Source organism: Carassius auratus, chromosome 6 (genome assembly GCF_003368295.1).
Source record: "Carassius auratus strain Wakin chromosome 6, ASM336829v1, whole genome shotgun sequence".
Classification (NCBI taxonomy): Eukaryota; Metazoa; Chordata; class Actinopteri; order Cypriniformes; family Cyprinidae; genus Carassius; species Carassius auratus.
Window position 1 is genome coordinate 23,886,223 of NC_039248.1, and position 12,642 is coordinate 23,898,864.

General features: G+C 40.3%; 1 protein-coding gene across 1 annotated transcript; it reads right to left on the bottom strand.

Annotated features, from left to right (window-relative positions):
- Positions 1–863: 863 nt before the first annotated feature.
- On the bottom strand, positions 864–12,126 carry LOC113102249 (methyl-CpG-binding domain protein 6-like). The gene is made up of 10 exons (XM_026265783.1): positions 11,583–12,126; positions 10,662–10,832; positions 10,008–10,147; positions 9,247–9,349; positions 8,916–9,084; positions 6,265–8,094; positions 4,743–5,517; positions 3,376–3,529; positions 1,327–1,451; positions 864–1,019 (listed from the first exon to the last, which is right to left on the bottom strand). Exons 3-8 carry the CDS (start codon positions 10,121–10,123, stop codon positions 3,505–3,507), a joined length of 3,018 nt encoding a protein of 1,005 aa, XP_026121568.1. The 5' UTR covers positions 10,124–10,147; positions 10,662–10,832; positions 11,583–12,126; the 3' UTR covers positions 864–1,019; positions 1,327–1,451; positions 3,376–3,504.
- Positions 12,127–12,642: the final 516 nt, after the last annotated feature.

Here is a 12,642-nt window from a genome sequence, read left to right on the forward strand (position 1 = left end):
TACACATTAATGAAAAAAATCGGTATATATATATATATATATATATATATATATATATATATATATATATATATATATATATATATATATATATATATAAAATAGCTTCTGGCCTTCATATCAAAACATGCATGATTTTATGACAAATTACTGCTTTAATCAGAAACACAGTCTAAATATAATTTGTGTATTTTACCTTCATTTTATTAGAAGTAGGCCAACAGCGCCCTCTACAGAATAAAATAAAAACACCCTCTACGGTGAATCTAACACGCTGCTGACGTGATCTAATCGCTAGCACACCCTGAGCATGTGAGTTAAAATATTCCTCTTATCGGCAAGACATATCAGCATAATTGTTTATATTGGGCCAATGCCGATATTTACATTTAAATATATGTAAATTAAATTATAAAAAAATGAAAATCGGCCGATATTTACAATAACTGTCGATTCCGATATTGGTCTGATAATATCGTGCATCCTTATTTTTCACTCCTTTGTATTAAACTATACATACATACATACATGATGCTGTTTTGTTTCTAATTAAGCAACTTAATTATATATAGTTTATAAACATTATTTAAAAAAAATTATATTTTACATTTTTTTTTCTGTGATAATCATGTATTTTCTTTTATTTATTTTTTTAAGCAAAATATTGCAATTTTGCTTGATCCGCCCTCTTGTGGCCTCAAGAGAGAAACCAAAAGCTTTTTTTCCTCCCTAACTGAAATTATGCATTTTAGATTAGATTATAATTTGAATATTTATAATATATTTAAGCACAACATTTTAAATGTGCTCACCTGCAGGAAGGAGGTGTAGATGGTGTCCATGAAGGAGCCGTATGGGTCAAACAGCCCTGGACCGGAGCCCGGGGACGTCTCTCTCTGCTGGACGGGGTTGAGCAGGGAATCCTGGGATATCGAAGCCGAGTGAAGCTGATCTTGTGACGAAGGCGTCTCGTGAAGAGCCACGGGCTTCTCTCCCATGAGCCCCGGCGCCATCGTCAGCTGAAAAAGAGAAGATGCAGCAGCACAACATCAGAAATGTTTCTTGGCCATTAAATCAGTATATGAAGATCATATGACACTGAAGACTGGAGGAATGATGCTGAAAATACAGCGGAGCATCACAGAAATAAATTACACTTTGACAGATATTCACATAGAAAACTGCTGTTTTACATTCTAATAATATTTCACTATTTTTATTGTATTTTTGATCAAACAAATGCAGCCTTGAATGGAAGAGGCTTTCAAAAACATAAAAAAATGGACACATATTTGTAAACTGGCCGTGGCTCAGGTGTGGGTTTACCTGCAGGCAGGTGAGCGGGTTGAGCGCTGTCTGGTTCTGTGTTAGCGAGCCCTGCGGCAGAAGAAGGGGTCCGCCTCCTAATAAACCGTGAAGACCGCTGATGTTCCCCAGAGCGGTGAGGTGACCTGAACACAGAGAGAGAAACACCTTCATGCCATCTTTTGCATCAGCTCTGGCTAAAACCGTAAGTGAACTTATCTCACATCATATACAGTGTTTCTCAGTCACAAAAATGAAATGCAGTCCTCAAATACGGCCGAGTGCCGTGCATCAGCAGTTCTGCACTGAACACTGTCACTTTTGTGGCCAAAACTAATGTGAAAACACTCAAGTCTGATTCATTTTCCCAGCAGTCAGTGTGAGTGAGTCTGCTGATTCGGCTGAGATGTCACCGCAGGTTCACGATCTCCCGCAGAAGACAGTCTGCAAAAAGCCATTGTAATGCTACTTGGCAGGATGAGCGACTTCAAGCGCAGCCGATAAACCCTCCACATCCCAAAACTGCAGCTCTATGGTAAAACTAAGAGTTGTGGACATAGAAAGAACATAGTAGTGATTGCTTGTTTATAAACCGCTGAGGCTTTGTTTTGCATCACATCGACTCATAAGAAGTGATGCATTGAAATTTCAGCAAGTGCTCGACTGATTTGGGGAAAAAATATTACCTATGTAAAACAGTTTTATAATAAAGCAATAAACCCAAAAAAGCTGTGGTTTACAGTGGATTTATAACAGCTAAGGGGTGTTGCTATGTACAGCACAAAGCGGATTGACTAAAACATCTTTAGCGGAGCAAATAAAGTGTAATGATATTAACAAAAACTGTATTCTTCCACCAAACAACGTAGTTCCTCAGAAACTGTTGTGGTTGCAACAAAGTGGTTGCCGAGCAACACACAAACGTAAACAAAGGTGTATGTTTGTAGAGTCATTTACAACAGCTTTGAACGCGGCTCAACCAATCAGAATCAAGGAGCGGAACTACCTGTTTTACAATGGAAAATGATACATTCACAAATATTTGAAATTATTCTTATTTATCCATCACGTATTACATTAAAAAAAACTACAAACAAACATAAATATTCTAAAAATATATAAAAACAAAACAAATATGATATAAAAAAACACCTAGTTGAAAAAAGCACCTAGACTAAAAAAATTGTAATAAAAATAAAATTACTAAACTGTAAAATTTAAATCAAAATATTAACAAAAACCTTAACATTATGTCAGGACTAAAACAACACAGTGTACAAAAATACACAACGTCCGCCAAATTTCAAATGCAAACTCAAAATACACTATTGGAAGAAACAACCGTTCATTAAAGACTTAAGATTACTAGAGCCTGACCAATATGGTTTTTTTGGGCCGATACCGATATTAGGGAGTCAAAAAAAAGAAAAAGCTGATATCAATATATTGGACGCTATTCTTTGTATATATTATAGTACAGTACAATACCAGTCAAAAGTTTGGACACTTTCCCATTAGTGTGTCCAAACATTTGACTGGAACTATATATAGAACACAGTATATACATAAACAAAATATATATGTATACATAAACTCATACACTTTTGCAATGATCACTCAAATGTGTTGATCAAACACTTATAATGACGTGATGGATGCAGGGCATTTAACAATTTAACTTAATTATCCAAAATGGGTCTGATATCAGTGCAATGAACAGTAAAGTTGATTCAACTTTAATTTAATTTAATTGAATAAGTCAAAATAACACATCGGCCAAGCAGAAAAACTTAAAGGCCAATGCCGATATTTGAAAAATGGCAAATATCGGCCGATATATCGGTCAACCACTAATACAACAGCGACAGGATCATATCGCCCAATAATATCGGCAAAACTATATATTGGTTGTGCTCTAAAGATTACTGTAAAGTCCCACTAACTGAAAGAAGAACTGAGTGTAATCACATACTATACATTTGTATAATTATAATACAGTTATTCCAAAGCAAGGCACATTTAAAATGGTCATGTTCAGAAGCATTTTAATTGATAGACTGATTGACTTACCGAGAACCCCGGGTGCGAGCAGAGGTGGCAGGAAGTGAGGTGTCTGGGTGTTGTTCTTGTCCTGCTCGGCCAGGGGGTCACACACTTCTGTGCTGGACACCAGAGGGCCGCAGGACACCGAGGTAGAAACTAGAGCTGGGCTGGACAGAGTCCCCTACAGCCGCACAGATTCACATATGAATTGCACAAGATGCATGTACTTGGATCTCAAAACAATGTTCCACCGCCAAATGAACAACAATGCCTAATACAAGGACTCCCGACCTTTGTAAGGTGAATTTCCCTGATATTTGACCTCTGTAATGTAGCACTGGGAATTCTGCGTATAGAAATGTCCCTATATTTAACATAAATAAAATAAACCCTATTTATATAAAAAGCTTAGCTTAAACAAAAATTATGTCATCTGTTCACCCTCGCCATAAGACTTTTATTAAAATCTTAATGGTTTTTTTAACCCATGTCTCAATGGAAAGCCCAAGCAACTAAAAAGGGTTATGGGTTTGTAACAACATAACAGTGATGGTGATGATTAAAATTTTTGCGTGAACTATCCCTGTAGCATTAAGATTTACAATGTGACATTAATTTCATGACAATTAACCACATTTAAAAAATTTAATTCTCAATGAAAAAACAACAACATGCATGCATGCATCAGACACAAGGACTTATAAATTACAATTTAAATAGTATTTCATTATTTGTTTTGTATTACAGTAAATGCATTATAGTAGGTGGCTGTAAATATGGAGATTGGGTTGAGTTTAAATGTTCATAACTGTCAGAAAATAATGCAACAATTAGAAGAATATAATTTTTATAGCTATTATGAAATTCACACTAGTATTAAAATGCATAAATGTGACCATAATTTATTATATATATATATTGTTTTTTATAAATAAGCTTTCCACTGATGTATGGTTTATCATTATAATACAATATTTGGCTGCGAAACATCCATTAAAAAAACTGGAATCTGATGGTGCAAAAAAAAAAAAATCTAAATATTGACAAAATCACCTTTAAAGATGTCCAACTGAAGTTGTAAGCAATGCACATTACTAATAAAAAATGAAGCTTTGATATATTTTCAGTAGTAAATGTACATTCTTAATGGAACATGATATTTACTTAATATTCTAATGATTTTTGGCATGAAAGAAAAATCAATGATTGTGACCCATACAATGTATTGTTGGCTATTGCTACAAATATATCCTGTGCTACTTATGACTTCCATCATTAACCACTAGGGGATGAACATCTGGTTGGGAAACCCTGTCACTGTAAACAGATGCATCAATTGGAAGCATGCAGACTGTATGGGCACATGCAGCGAAGCGTGCAACCGGTGTGTTTACCTGAGAATGAGGCGGGGGGACGGAGGGTGGTTGGGTAGGGGTTCGGTCTGGGCGAGAGCTGCGGTCAGCAGAGCAGGGTTGAGCGACAGAAAGGCATGAGGGGGTGGAGTGAAATGGGTGGAAAGAAGCAGAGACTGGCCGTCTGCGCCGGGCGCTAGAGTCTGTAGAGCCTCCAGGAGCCCTGGCCCCATCAGGACCGAATCCAGCAGAGCGGGGCTCTTCTCCAGGGACACTCCGTCCGCAAAGACCTGCTGCAATGAAGGAAGCTCCAGGTTGAGCGCTGGTAGCGGCAGCATGGCAGCCGGATTCTGGCCGAGCAGCAACGAAGCCATGAGAAGGGCTTGAAGCCCAGGGGGTTTTTCACCACCTTCCACCTCTGCTTCAGAACCTGGCGGATTTAACAGGCTCACGAGGTTGATGGGAAGCTCGCCTTGGTTTAGGACGTTAAGAGGAGAGCCTTGGTTCAGGATGGCACTGGTTGGCTGGGCTTGAGCACCGCCGGGAACCGAGGGTTGGCTGCTCATCCAAACCCCTAAAGGCAGGGAGCCGAGAAAGGGAGGTAACAGAGAAGGCAGACCGGCGTTGGAGGAGAGAAGCTGGAGGAGCTGTTCTTGAGACATGAAGGGAAAAGCCTCTGCAAGGGAAACAGCGGGGTCGGTTGTAGGGTTAGAAAGGTCGGAAGAGGGGGCATTGGGAAGAGAGAGGCTGTGGTCCGGCTCACAGCCTCCTAGCAATCTTGCATCCATGTCCGGCTGATCCATCGACTCTACAGGACCTGCCAAAAAACACAAGAGTCAAATAGACCACCCAAACCACTATTGCTGTGAAAATGCCTCAAGAAACAAGCAAAGAAGATTATCACTCAACGTGTGCCGGTGTTACAATACATCATGATGATAATGAACATGCAAGATATTGTTTTTATTCCTGTGATTTCAAAAGCTGTATTTTCAGCATCATTCCTCCAGTCTTCAGTGTCACATGATCTTCAGAAATCAGAATAATATGATTATTTTCTGCTCAAGAAACATTATTATCAATATTTAAAACAGTTGAGTAAAAAAATAATTCAGGATTAACGGATGCTTCAAACTGATCAAAAGATCAAAGACATTTATAATGTTACAAAAGATTTAGATTTCAGATAAATGCTATTCTTCTGTATATTCAGCAAAAAACTACTGCTGTTTTCAACATAAATAATAATAATAATAAAAATGTTTTATGAGCAGTAAATCATATTATTCTGAAGATCATGTGACTCTGAAGGCTGGAGAAATGATGCTGAAAATACAGCTGCACATCTCAGAAATAAATGCACTCAAATATCAAACATTTATTTTAAATAGTGAAATACTACTGTTTTTGCTGTACTTGGGATCAAATAAATGCAGGCTTGATGAGCGGAAGAGATTAAAAATCTCACGGTTTAAAAACTTTTGACTGGTAGTGTATTGATTACAATTTTTTTTAGATTTTTTAAATGCATTTTAATGATACTTTTGACATGCTTAAGTCTCACCTTTACTTTCCACAGCTTGGTTGTGGTTTGACTGGTTAATTTGGAAGGTACCATGGTCAAGACAAGTGTCTGTTGTTTTGGATCCACAACCTTTCTCTGGGAATGAGGGCAAGCATGTTGAGGATATCTGGTTCATCATGCTCAGAATTGAACTGTTGAGGTCCGACGGCGTTTGGCTCAAGTTCAGGATGGCGTTGCTGGAGGTTGTTTTGAGGTTCATGGTTGTCTCATCACCCATCAAAGGAAAGGGTTGGGATGGGGGTCGCTGGACAGGAGGTTCTGGCATGGGCACTGTGCTTTGGGGTTGAGGTTGCGGGGTGTGGTTGGGTAAACGCAATGTGGACTGCATGTCGCATTGGGGCGTCTGTGGAGTGATTGGTCTCGGTGAAGAGGGCAATGTGTTTGTGTGCCTGTTGCAAGGCATGGCAGTGGCAACGCCCGATTGCTGGGTTGCGCTTTGCATGCTAAGAAGCTGAAGCAGGGCGGAGAGGGGCTGAGATGGAGATGGAAGGGTATTAGCAAGTCCTGGCTTCCTGCCTTCCTCCGAATCCTGCAACCTGGAGGCATTCGGAGGAGCGACGGACAGCCGGTGGTTGTCTAAATGAGGTACAGAAGGAGAAGTTGGCGAAAGGCATGGGGAGATGAGCAGAGGCGGCACGGAGAGATCTTCTGCGGTCCAACCTAACTGTGTATCTTTGAGCATGTTAATAACGGTGGGCGAACGCCTCTGCCGTTTACGCCTTAAGTTTTTCTCTGTGACAGCTGGGGAAGCCGGGAAAATGGAAGGGGAGTGTGGAAGCAAAAGGGCGGTCAGGGACTGTGCTCTGGCGGAAGTGGGGTGGACGCTACTGTTTAAAGTGCTAATCAATACCTTTGACTGCTGCTCCTTGTCCAAGCCCGTAAGAGGGAGTGCGGTCAATGCATCGGCTGCATTGAGCTGGGTTTTCTGGTTGGCCACCTGGGCTTTAGCGGCCGCAGAAAGGAGGCTGCTGGCCGGGAAAGAGTTAGTGATGTGGCCCTTTTGCTGGCTCTTCTGTTGGTTGAGAATCTGTCCTAGTGGAAGGCCAAGCAGTCCTGGGGCTTGAGCAGAACTCAGTCCGTTCCTCTTGTCGCCTGGGTTGGGATGCACCAACGACATCTGATGGTTGCTTTGGTTAGCACCGGAGCTCGTGCTACAGTCTTTGTAGTGCTGCAGAATGCCCTCCAAGTGACTACATGGACTGGAAGGCGTAAGAGGAAGCTTGGGAGAGGAGCACGGCATGGTGGGTTGCAATGGTTTGCCTCCCTGAATGAAGACGGACCCTTGGACCCCATGCTCTGAGAGCGAGGACGTCGAAGAGTGGCGAGAGCGCTGGCGGGGCGAGAAATTGTCCAAGGTACGTGAGGGTGAGAGAGGAGAAGGCGACTTGACACTCGCTCCCTGGGAGTTTGGCGGAGCTCCTCGACCACTTAGAGTTAAGGATGAAGAGGGGGATAAAGAAAAGGCGTTGGAGGGTTCTGGAGGAAGTTTATGCTTGTGTACACTGTTAGGGGAAGTCCTTTGGGGGATGTTTTGGGAAAGTGGTGGATGAGGGCTCCACTGCTGTTTCGCGTAACCAGGCATGCAGCCCAATGGCGTTTGGGGTTTCTTTAAAGGTGAACACTGTTCTGGAGGCCGTGAAACTGGGGGGAGGCTAACAGAGCCGTTTTGCACCACAGGGCGAGGAGATGACAGAGGAAAACCAATGGGTTGGTTGTGTCTGGGCTGAGGGTAAGTGCAGTGGACTCCGTCTCCATGAGCCACCATTGATCCTCTCGGCTCTCTGCCGTCCACGGAGTATATAACCCCTCCTTAAACATTAAGACAACACATCTCACCTTACTGAAGAAAGCTGAATTTACAAAGACAGGTACAGTGCCTATAAAAAGCAATTAAAGGGGGTGAATTCTTTTAAAGACACTGTAAATCATAATTTGATACGGATAGTAACGGTTTCACTAAAGAGAAACGTAGAGGTTGCGGTTTAGTTTACAAGTTAAACTTAAAAAAAAATACAGTGAACTGGATACTGAAGATGACTGCATGCTTTAGACCAATGTAATAATTTGAATAGGTAATATTTGGACAAGATGTACAGAATAATCTCCACTCCATGAGAACAGAAGTGGTCACAATATACTGCAATGTACTTCAAGACAAGCTGTTAAAGATATGGTCTGGATTCAGTAAAAGATAAGCTCCATAAAGAGCATTTGTTGCATGCTGTCAATTACTACAGAAAATGGTTGTAACTTGCACCTTAGTTTGTAAAAATAAGTAAATGTGTTTACGGTATAGCGCCTACAATTGCGGTCTATGAAGTTGTTTAAATGTTGGAATAAATGCAATAAAATATAGGCAGATTAATTAAACAATACATTAATAGACAACAAAATAATTGGTAACGCTTTCCATTAAGGGTCAAATTGTTACCATTAGTTCATGCATTAGGGATCAAACTATAAGAACAATTTTTTTTTTACTACTCTGCCTGTTGTATGATACAAAGTGTGACACAACCGCTTACTGAAGCAATCTTTCAACGGGTCATGACAGCATGTTACAGAACCCGGAACAGTTCTTCTAAATAGTAACAGTGTTGGAATAACTTGTGTGTATAAAGATGCAGTACCTGTGGCTTGAGCCAGCGAGGGAAGATGGGAGGGCTGCATGCTTTGGCATAATGCCGCCATGGCATCAACTTTCCTGCGATGGTTACAGAGTTTAGTCATATCTTCCTCTATTTTCCCTGATTGATGACCAGGAGCTCGGACCACCGCAGCAGGGTCAAAATTAAAGACCTGCAGGGATTTATAAAGACATTTAATCACCTTTTTAATGCATGCAATACAATTTCTGTATGCACTGGGTGACATTTGCCAAAAAGTGCATCAAATCTGCAATCAAATTTGTCCTGGAAACGTCATGAATGGGAAGGTTTCATCCATGAATGTTGATCTCACCTTATTTGGGACTAGCGGGCACTCGAGACCACATTTACATGTGCCATCTGTCCGCAGATACACCCTCGCCTCATCCACAGATCGAAGGACTGTACCACTAGGGCTGAAGAAGAAAAAGAGAAAGAATGATGTGGAGATTGAAGTCTGGCAACTACTTCTGGTTCAAAACAGTTCTTAAATTCAATCTTTTTTCTCTGCAGACATCAATCCAATCGGCATAAACACAAGTAGAAGGTGCCAAGCTTTATTGTTTTTATTCAAGATTTCGTCATTTTGTTTATACTATTAAAACAGAATGCCATAAGTGTCTGTTTACTGTTTCTTACACTCTTTGCATCATCTTTGAAATGCTGTGCACTGACAGCAATGTCAACAGAGAGTAAGAATGACAAATGCATTATAGTGCTGGTATGGATGCTAATTTAGTCATCATTCTTTGTGTGAACGGGTGTTTAAGTTCACTAACAGATTGTTTTAGCTCTTATGAACTGTACTGGTTTTCAAAAACTTTACACCAGACTACTTTGGAGTACTGCGTCCTCATTAGCCAAACCACACTGGAAGCCTTAGTGTGAAAGCTAAAGACACTCGTATGTGTGTGAGGAAAGTTTGCTTGGGTGAAATCACACTCATCAGTGCAGAATCATCATAGCCAGGCATCCCGAGTGTAAAATGTTCCTAATGTAGCTTTTAATATCAACACTGTTCACATTTGATCAGAACAGCAGTTATGAATGACACAAACTAAAATATGGACGTACCTGATGTAAGACACAGCCCCATCTTCCACCTTCCTCTGCCAGCCAACCGGGATCTGAGCGATGAGCGTCGTACCTCCATCTTTTTCTCCTGCTGCACTCTCACTGCCCCCCGTCATTTTCTGCTCACACACATCCAGCTCCTAAAGACACAAACCAGTTTCAATTCAGTTTGAAACCAGATATGATTAACCTGATTCAGTTTCTAACTATAGCTGATGAACAAGATTTAGTTTATAACCAGATTTGATGAACCAGATTCAGTTTCAAAGAAGATTGAGATTCAAATGAGATTTCATGAGCCAGATTCAGTTTCAAACCACATCTGATTTACCAAAATCAGATTCAGTTTCAAAACAGATTTAAATTGCACTTCACAGCTTTTTTCAGTTGAAAAATATGTCCCCACTGAATCTAAATACAGATGTCACTCCACTTATGAGCATTTAATATGTGAATATGCTAGATTAAGTTTACATCCATAAAGAACAGATCATGTAGTGACAACTATATTAACATAAAATCAGTGGTGTGTGTATATTTCAGTTTTGTTTAAAAAAAAGAAAAAAAGCTAACAATGAACATTTAATTAGTGCATTTGTCATTTAAAAACTTTGCAGTAAGTACCATAAAACATTCTGCAACTTCATACTGTACCTTTTCATTTTTATACAGCCTTGGTCAACACCAGTCGTGAAATACACTCTTTGGAGGACATTTACACCTCACAACAATACAACAAATCTGTCTTGACAAACAATCCTCTCTGCTCTTCTCAAATGGACTGCGATGCTTCTAAGAAACTCCCCAGAAGTTGTCAATCTGAAACTGTAAAGAAAAATATATTTCAGATGACGTTGACAGTTTAAGTAAAGCATTTAAACGCTATATTTACATACACTGAAAGAAAAGAAGCAACGATAGAAATTACGAATATATTGATATACATGGTACTATTTGATCATCATAGTCATGTAGCATGTTCTCTGGAACTAAATACCATAGTACTTATAGGGTACAATACCAAAACACGGTACTTTTTGTCAATGTAACGTTACAACTCTGACATATGGTTGACAGTAGACTGAAAAGTGACAGTTGGAACTCATACTAAGCGCGCCAAAGCAAAAATTCAAATGTAATTTATCAAGATGATGTAACCGCTTAAAACCATACCATTTTAACGGTTTTTATTCTGCCACAAAGGCAAGTGATTGTGAAGCGGCTAACGCTCAGGCTCGAGCTAAAGTGTAAACAAACCACCACGAATAAGAGTACGTAGGTAAAGTTTCGGGAAAACTATTACTTGAATACGATAAGAAAACAACAATGTAAGTTACTTACTTGAGTATCGCACTGGTACTTTTAAAAACCGCACGCACCGACGAATAAACAAACGTCGCGTATTGACGGCTAGCTGGTCCATTCTTAAACATCCTATTTGTGTCGCAAGCTTACTGGACACGTAATAACACCGCGATTATAAGAAACAAATCGGTCATATTGTATTGGAAGCGTTCCAGTTGGTCGCGTCGCGTAGACGCGTTGTTAGCTTCCTTTAGCTCGCGGGCTACGTACCTCTGTGTTTACGAAGTTTCCTGCTTCTTCGCTGCGCTGCACAACGCAGACTGAAGACTGAACAAGCGTCTCGACGCGCTTGAGTCGCAAATGTCGCCGTTCCTGGAGCTGTTATTAACGCTGTGTGATTTTAGCCACTTCCTCGGGTCTTCATCCCGCGCACCATTCGAGCCGTCCTGCTTAAAAACAAAGAGCAATAACCGCTTGGTTTTATTGCGCCCCTTGCATTGTCGTCCAGTTTCGCGTGAATCCTGCTCGGCCGCGGAGCGCGCGATCGCTTCATTCAAAGCTTCGGCGCTCTCCTAAGCGTCTTTTCCGCGTGCGTATGCGAGAGATGGGGTTATTAAGTCTTTATGAGCTCGCTTTTAGTTTATCTCCGTTTCCAAGTTCCTATTTTTCCTTAGGATCCTGTGCCAAAAAAAAATCATGGAGTTTTCGTCCGCGCATGCGCAATAGTTGCTGCCTGTCGGGCCGGGAATTCCGTACAATTCCACATCCACCAGGAGGAGCGCGAGAACCGCTCACTGAAGAAAAACTCACCCTTGTACGAAAATAAATAGATGGAATTCTGTAGGTGCTGGACAATTTTTTTTAATGACAATATTTTTGTAATATAAAATAAATCTGTAAACCGTTGTATTTCAGGTAACTACAAAGAGGATTTGAAATCAGTATGTTCGATTCGAAATTGAGAAACCTGTTATGTCATTAAGTTTAAACGATATCAACTTATGGATATAAACTAACGTAACGTTAGTACTCTTATCAACATCAATGATTTCTATAACATAAAACGCAAATAAAATATTGATCAGTCGTGTTTTTATTTTTTTTATGTAAAGTCCTTAAAGAAAAAAAAACTGTTTTTTTTTTCATCCCAAGATTATAATCAGCCTCAAAACTACTCATAATCCAATCGGTGTGGTAACCTTAGATGTCCGTGAACTAAATGCGGAATATTTGATCGAAGTGAGCGGGAGGCGGGAATATCCTGAGAGAAACATCTTTCCGTTAGTCTTGATGATTCCACACACACGCGCGTCTTTATTGGCCTTATTGT